Here is a 16976-nt window from a genome sequence, read left to right on the forward strand (position 1 = left end):
AATCATCAATATACAGTTTTTTTTTTTATGAAAAAATCATCATATAATAATTTAGAAATTGAAATACAAAGCGAACAAAAACGAAATCGTATAAATAAGTTTTGTTTTTTTATCAATTGTGGGCCTTTGAAAAAAAAAAAAATACATTGGCAACATTAGCAAGTAAAGAAATGTATATCAAATTATCAATAATGGCTTAAAATCTTAAATCATTAAGGTTAGTGAATTGTTTTAGATTAATCAAGGTGTCAAACTTGAGTTTTAGGAACGCAGTACTTGTTGAAAGAGTTTTTTGTTTTGTTTTTTTTTTTTCTCTCTCTCTCTTAATTGGAGTTTGTTTAAGCTTGAGATTAGATTAGTCAGAATCTAATAGGCTATACATTACGAGATATGCCTACCTTTTTTTTTTGGTCAATTTTTCTTGAACTACTACGTATTATATTTAGGAAATGCAAGAGTATACTACCTTTCTAGATGTAAACATAAACAACTAATTTAGGATATACCCCAATTTTTCAAGGCATTCTATAAATAGAAGTGCATGAGACTAATTTTTTAGGGATCCATCTTAATTACTCTTTTTTAGGGATCCAAACACTTCACTTTTCGTATCAAGCGAAGTTTGGTGGAGTTGTGAAAACTCATATTGTAACTTTGAGGTCACAAGTTTAAGCCATACCAACTACATTTCCTAAAAATTAAGGGATTCCCTCCCTCCCTCCCCCTACTCTCAAGGACTGACCTGCGGAGTTAGGCTGACTTAACCTGTAAAAGGTGATAGTTTGGTAATATAAAGTTCTTCATCTTACCTTTAAGAGAGAGAGAGAGAGAACTTTGCACTTTTCATCCTGCACAGGCTTTAATCTTACAATCCCTTTCATCTTAGGTAGCTATTCTTGTCATACTAACCTTATCAAGACGCATGCATATCGGTATACTCGACCTTTGTTGCTTGCTTTAAGGTTCACTAACATAGAAGAGAGAGCGCAAGAGTGCAAGACGGAAATAGATTAGCAATTTACAATTTTACACTGTCCCACAATCTTATTGGATTCAGTAATATCAAATAATAGAATAAAGTTACTTGGAAAGTCAGAGACCTTCAGTACACTAAATTATGTTACACTTGAATACTGCACAAGATGGCTAAGACCTCGAATGTCTTTGGTTATATGTGGGAAAACTGTTAAGTGTTAACTATCACAAAAAAAAAAAAAAAAAATTGCTATGAATTGCTCAACTGTTGGAACAAAAGATTACAAGAAAGGTACATCTTGAAACTCTAGTTGTTGAAAAGAATCCCTTGAATGCAGCGCCTCAAACTCTCTTCAAGTCGAGGGTTACATTAGTTTGGTTTAATGGCTAATATGCAAATCGTATTGCCACTTTAGTATGCCCTGTACATGAATAGCAAACTGCAAGTTGTCAGTAAATAATAACCTAAGCAGAAAATGGTTTTCGAAGAAAATCATATGCTTACAGCATAAGCCCTTAACTATGAGGCAAGATGGTGAACAGCTAAATTGGCAGTCCTTCCCCAAAGTCCACACAAAAATTAAAGAGAACAGAAAGAGGAGAGAAAAGGGAAAGGAAATACAGCATACATGCTACCTCAGCAACATCTGGTGTTATGATTCCTTTTAGATCAATCTTCGTGTTCGTCTTCAGAATCTACAGAATAACAATAATAGCAATCAGAATATCGTTGACAGTGACAGAAACAAGAAATGCAGACAGATTTGATAATTGATATTAAAGATGTATACGACAAATAATTTGCATTGGTGGCATGAGTTTCGATGCAAAATTTAGAAACCCTTGTGGTGGGAGCTTATTCATAATTTTGCTTTGAACATCTCAATCTACGCTATCAAAGGGAACAGGAGGAGGAGGGCATGAGAAGGGAAGGGACACACAATGTAAGTTGAAAGAACCTAGGCAGTAATTGAGGTGCGGTGGGGCAGAAGCAATCTAACTATGGCAGGTCTATACAATCTGTTCAACAGTAATCAGGGAAGGGGGAATTGGTGGGGATCGTTTAGAAAGTTATAAAAGGTGGGTAAGCAGGTAAGTGGAAGTATTTTGGTCAAAAAGAGAGACTGCCTTTCCAAAAGTGATACTCTCTCCGTTCTCTGTTGTTCTTCCTTCAATATTTTCAATGCCAACTTTAATCATGCATTTGTTACGAGTCTCACGATTCACGAATCTGACAAGATCCCACATGATGACATGATATAATTTCTTTATATAAGTTGGTGCACAGTTTGATTGTAATTGAGATATTCCTTCCAAGAAGAACAAATAGGAACGGGGGGAGTACATAGCAACTGAATTTAGATGAGCATAGATGACATTTGTAGGATTGAAACAAGTTGAGAGGAGAAAGAAAACAAAGCCAAAAATTTTAAAATAGCTGGCGTCGGTAGCATGAACCAAGAATTTATTCCCTATATCCACAAATACAGTCTTCCTCCAACAGCTTGTTTTGACTGCCAAATTCTCTTGCAAACCCACTTTATTCATGTCTTTTTAAACACCCTTCAATCAAGTCATCTTTAACTTCCCTTAACTTCTCTTGAAATCTTCATTATCCCAATCCTCCACCTTACTTACAGGTACATCCCCTAGTTTACATCCCACATTCCTTAAAAGACCTAAACAAACATAGTTGATTATCCCTTTATAATATGCAAGATTATTCCTTAAGGTGTTCTCACACATTCATCTACATACACAACCCTGATATACCAGTCTTCTTAAAATGCTCCTTAGAAGGTCAATATTTTTGCCACAAATAATAATGCCAACCTAATTGACTGAAGTATAAGATCACACAACAATAAATCCGACAACTCGTCAATCACCCCAAAGTCCCAGACTTAGGGCCTATTCCGATTCACTGAAATCAACTGGATAGAGCTGAAATGAATTGTTAATGAGAGAAGGAAATTAGGATTGAACTGAAGTAATTGGAGCTGAACTAAACTGAACAGAACAGAACAGGCCCAGCCCTTAACCTTCTTGATTTGCCAGATTAAGAGTTAAGGACAATGACGGGAAATATGTCAAAGGTGTCATTATCATGCTTCTAAGCATGCTTTTGATGGTCAATAGTTGAAATGAAGGATGTGCATCACAAAAGGGAAAATGAATCAAACTGCACCTCCAAATCACAGTTTAAATATCAGCAAAATGCTCCTGAAAGTCCTCTGTGCTCTACAAGCAAAGAATTAACAGTAAGGAGTCCAATAGTCCATCTACGTAAAATGAGATGGGTATAGTTCCTGATCTGAGAACCAAAATAGTATAACAAAGTCTTTTCTATTTAAATTACAAGTGTGCACTGAAGCCAAATCACTTTCCCTGATAAAACATAAGATGAGTAAAGATTCATTTAAAATTTCTGAAAACTTTGAAGACAAATCAGTAATCTCTGTAAGAAATGCCTATCCACCCATGTAATATGTATATATTTGATCGGTTGTGGGAAATCTCACTGATCAAACTTTAGCAATCTCACATACTAGAGCTTTATGGTGACAGTTCATCATGCAATAAGAACCCAAATACTACCTTCGTTACATATTATTTGCAACGATTTGACATAAAGTAGAGAGGAAAAATGTCTAATCGTTGCAAATAATATGTAACGGAGGTAGTATATAGATACCGACCATCTGCATTAGCAATCTTTATATAAAAAGATAAATAATATTATCCATTTATCATCATAAACTGTCATTAACCCAGTATTATCATCAATATACTTCAATGCTTCATATTAAAAAAAAACTAAGGGTTCCAGGGTTACTCCAAAACATTACCTGAAATCTAAAAAGATGAAGCCCATGATATAATCTTCATCTAAACAAGTCATATTTCTTGACTATTCATTAACAACTTTCATGCTCCCCATACCCAAACAACTCAATCAGAAATTCTTTTTTCGTACTCCATAATTTTTTTTTTTAATGGGTCTAGAAACTTAACAATGGATCATAGACACAAACATTTGTGGATGCACCAAAATAAAAAGAAGCAAAGAAATACTCATTAATGCATATTACAATTTCATTTTTGCCGCTATCCAAGTTGTGGATTTGAACTTGAATGTTGATATCGGATCTAGGAAAAAGTAACTGATGGCTACTAATTTCATTATGGCGGTGAACATGAAAAAAACTCCACCAAAGGAGGAGGGTTACAGAAGGCCAGTGTACAACTTTGTCACATCGCTTGACATGAACCACAATGATTGAGAGTAGTAATAGGATGGATGAGCTCGTGGGAAGTCTTCAAGTTGGTTAATGTAGCCAACCCCACTTAAAGGACTAAAGATGTGTTCTATCCTGATTTTCACTTATGTTAACAAAACTAAACTTATATGAACTTATTTTTCCTGAACTTAACTAAACTTATAATAACTTAGGGTGCGTTCTATTCACCTCTTATCTGAACTTATCTTAACTTATCTGAAATTTATCTGAACTTATTAGTCTTAATTAGAACTTATTTTAGTCATAAATTAAACTTAGGTAGCCCTCATGAACCCTTATCACAAGTTCACAACTTATCAGAACTTATCTAAAGTTCTAAACTTATTTTTTTCTAGAAATAAGTGGAAATAAGGTGAACACAATAGGGCCTTGACTTAACTTATCTGAACTTATTAGGCCTAAAATAAGTAAAATAAGGTGAACACACAAGCCTTAAGGCATTCAAGTAGAAGAATGAGGTGAACATGGCATAGAAGTATCTTCTTCGTATTTATAAATGCATGATAACACAGAACCTTGAGTGAAAAATTTTAGACAAAGAATACGAGGACAAGAATGAGAAACGTTCTTTTCTTAATATAACTAAATGCGAGATAACACAGATCTGCAAGTGTTTTACACTTTTACTACGTTTTCATAAGTGTTTTTTCCATTTTCTACGCACCAAAAGGAATGTTGTCATTCTCAAAAGCTTTCCAGGGAACAAAATAAAAGGGGGGAAAAAAGCCAACTCTGATGGTTGTTATGGTGTTCATCATAGCTAGTCAGCATAGAACCATACAAACACTGGCTTGGTTACAGTTTCAGAGAATGAGCAAAATTAATTTAAGAAATTTAGCAAGAAGCTTACCTGAACGAACATCGTCACTTAGCTGACCTCTAGCTTGGACTTGCTTCACAAGCATTCGATACATTAGCACCCACCAATAAATATGAAGAACAAGCAAGCAGTACAGGAGAGTGTTGAACAAGTAGTAATAAATAGGTCCCTCTATTGGATGTTTCGACTTATCAACTGACTGGATAACTTCATAGCTGTCATACAAAAGAGAAGACATGTATTTACTATATATAGGAGGGGAAATAATCAAGAAACCGAAGTAGCTGGAAGCCTGGAGCAAGAGCAGCTATAACAATAACAAAGAAGCAACAACATGCACCCCTTATCTTCAATAAAGAAGACATCTCCCAAAAGCCCCTTAAAGGAAACAATTTCAGAATATATGAAAATACTATATAGTAAAGATTCAGTAATATTCCTGCCTTCAGCCCAGAATATGTGATCCAGACATAATCTTTATAAGTTAGAAAACAAGGAATCTGTAATTTAAACAATAAGAGAATAAAGTAGACAGAACTGGAGCAATAAATTTTTTTTTTAAAAAAAGAGTGAATGACTCGGCTACTTTGTCCAGAAAAAATGGCAGGGCCATTGGACTTCAATCATTAATTCATAATTATAGGTCAAGAGGTTTTTAAATTCAGTAAATTAAGGATATGTACTCTTCACCTTAAATAAGAGCCTTGTTTGGCAAGTGGCTGTTGGCTGGTTCACTTGGCTTGTTAGACCAACTGGTATGTTTGGCTGTTTATAATGGCTTTTGAAATTGGTTGTTAAAGCTGGCTGTTTATAAAAGTATTTGGTAAATTAATTGTTGGTAGTTGGCTGTTTATTAGATAATTTGTGGGCCAACAAGCCAACAAAAAAGCTACTCAAAGCAACTTTTTCATTTTGGCTTAAAAGCCAGCTTTTTCACTGGCTAAAAAGCCAATTACCAAACACATTTTTTGGCTGTTTGACCCCATAAAAAAGCCAAAAGCCAAAAGCCACCAAAAAGCCATTTACCAAACATGGCCAAGGTGTCCTGATTCTAGGCTGATCTGAATCATATTGCTTTGGTTTATTCTGACCTGATGTCCAGGTCTAAATAAATTTTGACCATTTAAACTAGCATATAAAGAGAAAAGGAAAGAAAGAAAGACGGAAAAAAAAACATTATCAAGTGGGATCATGTTGGATTCGTGCATGTATAATCCAAATTTTTAATATTCACAATTTATATTATTACTCAACTATAAATATTTAGTAATAACTAAACCAGATTGAAGCTCTGGTGTGATTCTTTTTGGTCTGCTTAATCTGATCTGATTATGAGAAGAACAAGTTTATGAAGTGAGGTAAAGAAGACTGATTTTCATAAACAAGTGAATGTGTCAAACAACTAACCTTGTACTCCAAAGAATCCAAATTGGGTAGTATATGAGGCGGAGCAAGATCCAAGATATAACAAAGAAAATGAAAAAGACGCTAGCAATTGCTTCAAAACCACTGTATTTCGACATCTTCCCAACCTCAAGAAACACGTCACTTGCATCATGGAGAGCTAAGATCATCGAACCAGCTCGAGCAAATCTGCACATTCAAGAAAATAAATAAATAATAAATAAATAAATTGGCACAAAAACATGAGATTTGCATGCTCAAGCACATCTAAAATGTAGTCAAAGCTGTATTTACTACATTCATATTAAGATACCCTGATATAATTAATTCTCAATGTTTACAAGATGGTATTCCCTTTGAAGCACATAATGATAATGTTACTAGTTCATAATAGCAGCATGGAGCACTGTTACTTTTGATGAAGCCATATTTAACTTCCACTTCATTCATGCTAAAACAAATGCCTCCTATGTAGTATATACTACGACAAGTATTAACATCATCATTATCATCAACAACAACAACAAAGCCTTAGTCCCAAAATGATTTGGGATTGGCTAACACGAATCTTCATAAGGAACGTCGATAGAAAAAAGGACATAACAAAATAACCAGTTTGAAAAAAGGTGTACAAACAGAAAAAAAAAAAATAAAATAAATGAGCATCCAAGTAAAATTTAAGAGAGTTTTAAAAGCGTATCAAAAAATAAAATGTAAGAAAGTTTTAAATGAGTGATAAAAACAAGTGAGTAAAAAACATAATGGTTTGAGAAAACTTAAGCAAAGAACTCAATACAGTTCATAAAACAAAATTGAGTGAATTAATACAAGTAAAAGTAAATGCTAAGATTAGTGGAGAGAGTGGCAAAGTTCACTAAAATTGCCAACTCTTTCTTATCGTCAGGGAATAAGTGGAGAGAGTGGCAAAGTTCAAGAGAAAACCTCCTTTTAAAAGCAAGTTGGTTTTATGCTGTGAGGGTCAGTCATCAAAGCAGATTATTCATTATAAAAAAATTATGAATTGTTAAGCTGGAAAGATTTCATAAAAATTGGTCGACGGATTTTCAGCTTTGAGTTTATGAATTCAAGCAGATTCATATTAGAACTTCTTTCCTACCAAGGATATTTGATGTCTGCAGCTCCAGCTAAAGATCACCTTTCTCCAAGGTAGCAGCCAAGGGGAATATTCAGGTAAAGAATTTCAGTGAAGCAAGAAGATAGATTTTAGTACAGAAAGTAAAAGCTACGGAGTATTAGAGTTTCTCTTCATTTGAAACTTCATTGGGTTAGACCACAAATTCCAATCTTTTTCTGTTGCCTTGGACAATAAGGATGGAAACACAATGGCATACAGGTGCTGATGGAGATAAGTACCTTAAAACCCAGCATAATAATATAATATCACAGCCATTTACCTTTTGATAGCTGAGTCTGCATAAGATCCCCACTACAATATTATTCTTCCTTTTCCCTAACCCCTTAATTGTCTAAGTGTAATCAAAGAAAGAGAGAAAAGACTGGAGAGAAAGACAAGTAGAAAATGTCTGTGAGAAGCTTTAAGTGGGGGCATCTATCAAAAATTTCAAAAAAAGATCAAGCACTTAGACCCTGAATTCATTGACCTTCAATTAGGAGGGTCGTAAGGCTCATAACCTGTTATCCCATTTCCAACTCATATGGAAACTCCTGTCATGAGAGTATCAGGTCAGCACGGTACATGCCTTTGTTCATAAAAATAAAAGTTGGAGCATCATTAAATTGAAATTTGAAAGCAAATTTTCTTTTCAAGCTAGTGATGCATGTGGATGGAATCAATCAAAGCCTTAATCCCATAAATGGGGTCGGCTACATGAACCAAAAGTGATTATTGTGTGTAGTCATTGACAAAAAATCTTCCTACTCCACTCGTTACGATCCAATGTCTCATCCTCATGCAAATCCATATACTTCATATTCTCCCTGACTCCTTCCAACCAACTCATTTTCAGTCTCCCTCTCCCTCGTTTATCCCCTCCATGGTCCCACTCTTCCACTCTTCGTACCGGTGCACCCACGAGTCTCCGCCGTATATGTCCAAACCAACGCAGACAATTTCCCCTTAGTTTGTCAGCAATGTCTGTCACGCCTACTTTCTTGCAAATAACCTCATTTTTTATTCTATCTCTTACAATGTTCCCACACATCCACCTGAACATGCGCATCTCCGTAACCTTCATCCTTTTAATGTGCTTCTTTTTAAAAGCCCAACATTCAGTACCATAAAGCAACACTGGTCTCATAGCATTTTCCCTTCAATTACAAGGGAAGGCTTCGGTCACATAGCACTCTCGTGGCCGCTATCCATTTAAGACACCCCCCCCCCCTCTTTGCGCCACGTCTTGATCAACATTGCCATTTTTCTAGACGATCGACCCAAGATATTTAAAATATTCACTCATGGTCAAGTCCTTTCCATCCAAACTCACCACATCATCACTTGTCCCCCTCAGAGTACCAAAGCGGCATACTAAATATTCAGTCTTACTCCAACTTAGCTTAAACCCTCTAGATTCCAACCTTTGGCTCCATCGCTCCAATTTGGCATTTACCCCATCTTAGTTTCATCCACTACATGGAAATTACTAACAAATTATGAAGAGAAAGCTTTGTCATCAGAATTTGAGGTTTTCTGTTCAATGGTAGTTTTGTTGCTACATTACCTTATAGAAAGGGCCAACTGGCAAAGTGCTTAGTCAATTGCCTACTCTAGAATTTTATACACACATTTTTATATAAATCTTTAGAATGAATGATAGTTGTTATGCATGAAACTCAATAGGATCAATTGCATGAAATTTAAATTGATGTTATCTGGTGCAGAAAGTTCAAGGCAGCAATTTTGGAAGCACGTGATTTAGAAGCAGAAAAATTAAAAACTGTTATCAAATTTGGACTACATTTCAAGAAATTCAGAAGGTAAGCAACAAAGAGGTGAAGATTGAGAAGCGTAATATGTTCCCTAGAAAACACAGAAGAATATGTAGTTCATTGCAGTTGCAAGTCTGCAACTAAAAGATATAGCTTTCAAAGTACGGCACAGAGTGCTGCGGAGCTCGATGGCTCAAACAACAACGAAGTATGATTACTTTAAAATGGTGGTAGATGAGATGACTTGGGGGGAAGAGGGGGGGGGGGTGGATAATGCAGATATCCTGAAAGTAGCAAGAATATATGAAATTGCTCCTTATGACGATTCAGGTTAGACGACCACAAATCATTTTGAGACTAAGGATTTGTTGTTGTTGTTGTTGTTGTTGTTGTTGTTTATAACAAGAATCGCTCCTAAATATGCAGTAACTTGAGACTGAAAGATGGACTTGACCATACACTCATACGGCCATACATCATTGATCTCTTACGGAATATTACTCCTTGAGAATTTTAATAACAGCAATAAAATGGCATAGCCAAAGCATAAGTTGGGAAAATATTGTTTAGGTTTATCTACTTTCTGCAGTTTAACCTTTTCTTGTTTTCTGTTCCTTTTTCAAGTAATCCAGAGAGGGGTGTGGATCAATGCATCTAAGACATATCACGAATGTAAAAAGATATCAATACGAAAAGCACAGTTTATTGATTATCTATTCTAATTACAACAATATTGGGTAATCTTGTTCAAATCTACCCTTAACTTACCCCCTTCAGCTACCTATTAATATACTACATCTTTCCAATTCCACCCAATAACAAAATCTATAAGATTGAATTATATTTGTACCAAAATGACATTGTTCCTTTTATAAGTCTGCAGATAATGAAAAAACCCAGTGATATTGACCTAAAAGTGGCAGTGTCTAATTAACACAGGTTTATTTTTAGTAAAGAATAAACGTGATAAACTACAGGTGGTTTGTAAAACAAACCAAGTTATTATAATTTGGCAAATAATTCCATGCAACAGAACCATCAAGATACTGCATTTCAATAAGACTGAACAGTCTGAAACGCAATATGTATGTAAGGAATAAACTGTCAGAAAATATACCTGGCAGTATAAGACAGAACAATAAGAATGAGAGTTGCAACATGATGCCCCATCGAAACACCAAAGTCAGAACGCCTTGTTTCCCAAAAAATAAGTGCAAAGATTGAATATATATAGAACCCAGCTGTATACATATAAAGGCCTTTCAACTTCATCCTGCATAGAGAACAATAAGAGAATGCATACAACATAAAGCTTTGACAAGGAAGCAGAAAAGTGGCCATAGAAGAGAGTAAAGTATCTTACTTTGTTTTCTGGTCAGGCCAGATCTGATCACCAGGTCCCACCCAAAAATATTTTGTCTGGGTGAACCAAGGCTCACTATAAGTCACAGAAAGAGCAAGAATTTCTGCAGACAGATAATACACACATTTCCAAGCTGATTCCTTGAACTTTCTTAGCTTCTTCTTCCCATCAGCATCACCATCTTTTATATGATAATTCTTTCCGAAAATCAACCTTTTCCCTATTTTCTGCACCAAATAAATAAATGTTAGATCAAGATGGAACACAACTGTAGAATGCTAGCATAAATACTGAAGTAGCTCAGAAGGCCTTAACAAGATAAAATCAGAATCAAACCCCTTCAATTTACAAATTGAACTTCAAGCTCATAACTACAGAATACCAGTAGCAACTAACTTTGCACTATGGCATGATTTCCAGAATCGCAAGTCTGGATCCACGTGATAAAATAAGAATGATGACCAAGTAAAAGTGAGACTAAAACTGCAAAAGAGGGCTACTAAGCCCTTTATAAAATTTATACTACCTCCGGTCCAAATTAGTTGCAACTATTTCCTTTTTGGGCCGGTCCACATTACTTGCAAATTTCCCATTTCTTTCCTTTTTTAGTAACTTTTTAGTGGTAAAATTACCATTTTACCCTTATTTTTTTTAAACACCCTAATTATAAAACTGATTTTATCTAATTAGCTTAAACCCTAACATTAATTAAGTTAACTATTTTCACCAAAATCAACCCCTTTTCATCTAATAAGCCACCTTTAAGGCAATTCCAACCACCTTCATCTTCCTCCTCATCACCATTATTCATCAAATTTCTACATCTTCTTCCTCATCCCCATTTTTTTCTCTCTCCTCCTTCAACCTGCTGCTTGATCGAGTCTAATTGAGACGCCACTATTTCCGGCGAAGATTTCAGCGGCAATTTCCGGCGAGTTCCAGAGTATGACGGCGAAGAATTGAGCGTGAATCGGCGGTTTCTCTCTCCTCTCCTTCCTCATGATTTAAGATCGGCGGTTTCTCTCTCCTCTCCTTCCTCATGGTTTAAGATCGGCGAAGAATTGAGCGTGAATCGGCATGTTGGTTGTTTCGGTGTGCTGGGTTGGTGGTTTCGATGTGCTGGGTTGGTGGTTTCGTTGTCGATGGGTTCGGGGGTCGGTGGGTTCGGGGGTCGTTGGGTTTCTGGGGTCGGTGGTTTGGTGTCGTGGCCAGTGGTGGTCGTTGGGTTTCTGGGGTCGGTGGTTTGGTGGTCGTGGTTGGGTTTGGTCGTGGCTGGGTTGGTGGTCGTCGATGTGGTGGTGGGTTTCTTTTTTTAAAATTGGGTTGAATTTGTTTTTTTTTTCTTTTACTTGATTAATACTTAAGTGTATATACCCTTATTTTTCAATAAACATGCTTAGGAAATTTTACCTCGGCCTCCGCAAACCCCCCCCCCAAAAAAAAAAAAAAGTTGCAACTAAATTGGACCGAAGGTAGTATTATAGATTTATAGATAATTTGAGATCCCAATAAGGCAGTAAAGTTTGATCTAGACAAGACGCCTAGCAAAAACCTATCGCTTTAGGTTCGGAAAATGGTTGTCGAAGAAAGCATACCATGGCACCCCACCCCCACCCCCCACCCCCTTCTCTGAATAGCCTAAAGTACACTATCGCCAGACGATGCAAAGATTGCATTACAATAGTTTAAAATTTAGACACAATGAGACTTATAGCATTGGTATCCATCTAGTCCTTACTCAATACATTGTAATCTCATTGTTTCCTGATATTCACTCCTATATGAGAAACAGGAGGGGTTAGCCAATGATCCCATGACAAAATATGAGATAAGGATGCCTCAAAGAAAGATGACCATTACTCTGAACTTGTTATTAGTTTTTCCACCTACAAAGTACTCAATAAATTTAGCAACACTCCCTATCATTTTTGTGCTAGAGAAATTACATTTCTTGCAAAAAAGCATTACAACATTAATGAAGAGCAAAAGCATGGGTTATCACATAAAGACCTCGCTTTTCTAACTGACTCGGAGAGGGTGAAATGTTTATTCAATCCCCATAAGAGGTAGAGGAAATCTTAGCCGACGTCATCTTACTCTATGTTTGGATAAAGAGAAATGGAGGTTAGGAAGAGAAGAGACATGGAGGGATGCGTCATCCTTTGTTCGGATATCTAATGCAAGGAGAGAAGGGGAGGAAATTGGAAGGATCCACTTTCCTTCCCCTTTTAAAAAACCAAATCCCTCCATTCTCCCTCCCCTCACTTTTCCTTCCCTCTTTTTCCTTCACCTCTCACTCCCTTCACTATGGTTATCCAAACATAGTGTTGAGCAACAATTCCACCAATGCTTAACTAAACTGAATTTCCACAACCCATAATTCAGTTAAACACAAGCATGTTAACATGTTCGTTCAACACTCGGGCCATAAAATTACACCTTTTACAGCAATTGGCATAACACAATTGGAGTAGGAATAAAGTTGTGTATATAATCTTACACAAAAAGACTACTTTAGAATTCTATATTTTAATCATCACTTTACAAAAAATCCAGGCCAATAAAAACTAACTTTAACTAATGCTTGGACAGTTTGGGCATTCAGGGCACTTGCAAATTCTTGTATCAGACGGTCTAACAATTAATACCACCCTAATAAAAACCCGCAAATTCTTGTATCAGACGGTCTAACAATTAAAAACCACGTACCACATAAACAATTAAATTAGTAACCCAATAGTTCCAACATATAATGTCAATCATAACGTAGTTTTAGACCAATTAATCAATACAATGAATCACTCAATTGACAAAAGCATAATACAAAAAACAATAAAAAAAAATTGCAATAAAACTAAAAATTGAAGAGATAAGATTGAAGGGGTTAGATTATACCTCAAAAACAACTCTATCCAAGAAGAAACGAACGGAAGGGAAGAATAGAGCAAAAAAGGGAAGAACAATGAAATCATGAGAACTGGGGTCAGATTCTTGTTGCCAATCAATGGAAGTGAAGAAATCGATCAAACCCATGATTAGTTTCGTGAATCAGATTTAGGAGAGAATCTAATCTAGAATTTAGAGAGAGAAAGGAGAGATCTTTTCTTCTTGTTGTTCTTCAGAGAAGAAGAGAAGGCTGACATAAGTCTTCGTCTCCTCTGTTTCTTTCTCTCTCTTCTCTACAAATTCTGCAAAATTGCCAGAGTAGTGGAAGAATTGGCTAGGCTAAGCTACTAGTTCGGCTGCTATCATAAAAAGTTGATCATCATTCATCCTTAAATGTACCACTTGATTTGGACAAAATAAATCTAGTGAATAAAGATTTAAAGATAAAATATTTTGATTTTACACAACTTTTAAAATACAGGTGTGGGCAAACTGGGCACTAGGGGGATAAATCGAGTGGTTAAAGTTTTTCTACCAATTTTAGCTGATTTTGGATTCATCTATAATAAGAAAGTGATTACGGAGTATATGTTTGAAATTGCTATTTGCCACAATAGAATTACTCAAGTTATGGTATTAAATGACCTCTATGCCCCTTTTTAATTTTGAAAACTAGTGAGTAGCCCGGGTATTAATTTTTAAAAGCATTTAATAGTATGTAGTACATATTTTCAATTCTTTATTGTATAATGTTATTTAGTGTGCAATGTTAAACATAATTGGCTATTAGCCTAGCTGGTTAAACAATAATACCTCCTCAAAGAGGTTAGGTGTTTGAACCTTCTCATCAATACATTTTTTTTAAAGGCAAACCTTTTTTTTATTCATTTTTCGATACAGTCCCATGTAACATGCGACTATACCATGGTACAATCACATAATACATGCGATTGTGTACTTAAATATTTTTTAATTATAATTAAAAATAACCAAATACATTTAATTAGTAAATTTACGATTTTTTAATTATATTTTTTAAAATTTTCACATAAATTTTTTTTTTTTTTTTGAGGCAACATGAATTTAATTTAATGCTCCTAATTAAATTTAATTTTAATTTATTTTTAGGAAAAAAATAATTTAATTTTTAATATATCATGTAATAGTTTATTAGTAATAAAAAAAATAGAGGGGGCATGGGTGGTGAGAAAATTATGTGGGGCCAAATATTAAATTAATAAGGGTAGAAAGGTCATTTAATACCGCGTCATAAGTAATTCCGTTGTGGCATAAAGTAACCCCCATGCATTTTGATCTATTGTTTGCAAAAGAATACCTTTTTTTTTAAACCATTTACAAAAGAATATACTACTTCCTTGGTATATTTACAAAAAAGCATCACTTAAAAAATCACGGACTCCTAAACAATTTTTTTACTATGTACTCCCTCCGCCTCACAATATAGTTCCTGTTTTCCTATGTTAGAGACCCAAAATGTTGTTCCTATTTTTATTTTTGGATAGTATGCAAAGACCATTATACCCTTATTTTTTTAACTTTAATCATTGAACTTTCTAATTTATCCTTAAATTATCCACCTTCATTGTACTTTTTCCACCTTCTCTCTCTAACTTTTGTTTATAATTTATGTTTCACTTTTTCCCCTTAAATTATCCACTTGTCTTGTACTTTTGTCTAGCTTTTTTCCACTTTTACTGTTCTTTTTCTACTTCTCTCTCATTTCTTAAATGCCGTGAAAAAAAACATACTCCCTCCGTTACAAGTTACTCGCAACAATTACTAAAAATGGTCGTTTCACATTACTTGCAACAAGTTTTTTTTTTCCTTTTATAGTAAGTTTTTTAGTGTGATTTTACAAAATTACCCTTAGTTTTGTTTTTAAACACCTTAATTAAACTATTGTTTTTATCTCATTAACTTAAACTCTACATTGATTAACTTAATCATTTCCACCAATATCATTCCCCTCCCAATTAAATTCATCATCACTTTCAATTGCCAACCACCACCACTACCATCACCACTACTACCACCATCACCATCACCACCACCACCATACCTAGAATTTCTCTCTCTTTCTTCACCGATCTACCCTCAATTCGACCGCAACACCTCGCCGGAATTCACGCTGTTGTCGGTTGTCTCTCGCTTGTGGGTTTTGGGTTCGAAATCTGGGTACGTAGGGTGGTGGTGGGTTCGAAATTTAAGTTCGTGGGTGGGGTTCTAGGTTCGAAATCTGGGTTGTGGGTTTTGGTGTTCGAAATTTGGGTTCGTGGGTGGTGATGGGTTATGGATTCGTTGGTGGTGGCGGATTCGTGGGTCGTGATGGGTTGTGGATTCGTGAAGATGATGGGTTGTGGATTCTTGGTGGCAGATTTTGGATTATGAGTTTATCTAGGGTTCGTCGGTTGTAATGGGTGGTGGTGGGTTGTAGTGGGTTCGATGTTTGATGGATTTTGGGTGGTGGCGGATTCGTGGGTTGAGTTTAGGGTTGTGGGTGGTGGTGGATTGTAGTGGGTTTGGTGTTTGTTGGTTTCGTGGTGGTGGGTGGTTTTGTGGTGCTAAATGCTGGTGTTGGGTGGTTTCGGGTGTGCTCGGTGGCGGACTGGTGGTGGTAGTTGTTGGTGGTGGTGCTAACTGTTGGTGGTGGTAGGTGTTGGTGGTGGTGCTAGCTGTTGGTGGTAGGTGGACTGTTGGTGGTCGGTGGTGCTAGGTGTTGGTTTTGGGTTGGATTAGTACTTAAGTGTATCCCTAATTTTCAATAATCAAGCTTATGATCTTTTGCCTAGGAGTCCGCAATCCCCTCCTTTGTTGCGAGTAACTTGAAACGGAGGGAGTAATAGAAACTATATTATGGAACATAGGAAATAGATGAAATGAATAGGTAAAATACATGAGATATGAGATACACAAGTATTGGGTGCGGCTCTTGCCGCACCCAATGTTTCGTCAGTCAAGAAGTATCATTGTCATCTTCTTGCGACGATGAAGAAAAAGTTTCCACCCGATGAGAAGTTGGTGGTGGTTACGGCGAAGGAGAGGAGCGAGGTCATCTATGGCCGAAAGAGAGAGAAAGTTTAATTGCTTTAGATTATCGGATATTTTTCGAAAAATGCCCAAAAAATCAAATTGGGGCTTTCTTATGTGATGTAAAATTGTTGAAATTGATTGTCCCATATGATTGTATGTTGAATTGTGAGCATTTTGATAACATATGCATGTATTTTAGTTGAAAAATGAGCAAGTTATGTTGTACAGATCATGACCTTGAGTACAAGATCTTCAATGGAGGTTTTGT

General features: G+C 35.8%; 1 protein-coding gene across 5 annotated transcripts; it reads right to left on the reverse strand.

The window, feature by feature from the left end:
- Positions 1-991: 991 nt before the first annotated feature.
- Positions 992-14042, reverse strand: LOC110720971 (LAG1 longevity assurance homolog 3-like). 5 transcript variants are annotated; one of them, XM_021900115.1, is made up of 7 exons: positions 13667-14042; positions 10772-10998; positions 10526-10681; positions 6505-6690; positions 5128-5312; positions 1612-1671; positions 992-1415 (listed from the first exon to the last, which is right to left on the reverse strand). In XM_021900115.1, the coding sequence occupies exons 1-6, from the start codon at positions 13802-13804 to the stop codon at positions 1646-1648; spliced, it is 918 nt and encodes a 305-aa protein (XP_021755807.1). In that variant the 5' UTR covers positions 13805-14042; the 3' UTR covers positions 992-1415; positions 1612-1645. The 5 variants fall into 5 exon arrangements, with proteins under 5 accessions (XP_021755807.1, XP_021755798.1, XP_021755788.1 ...); XM_021900106.1 differs by having other exon boundaries at positions 992-1397; positions 1609-1671; XM_021900096.1 differs by having other exon boundaries at positions 1605-1671.
- Positions 14043-16976: the final 2934 nt, after the last annotated feature.

Source organism: Chenopodium quinoa, unplaced genomic scaffold, assembly GCF_001683475.1.
Source record: "Chenopodium quinoa cultivar QQ74 unplaced genomic scaffold, ASM168347v1, whole genome shotgun sequence".
NCBI lineage: Eukaryota > Viridiplantae > Streptophyta > Magnoliopsida > Caryophyllales > Amaranthaceae > Chenopodium > Chenopodium quinoa.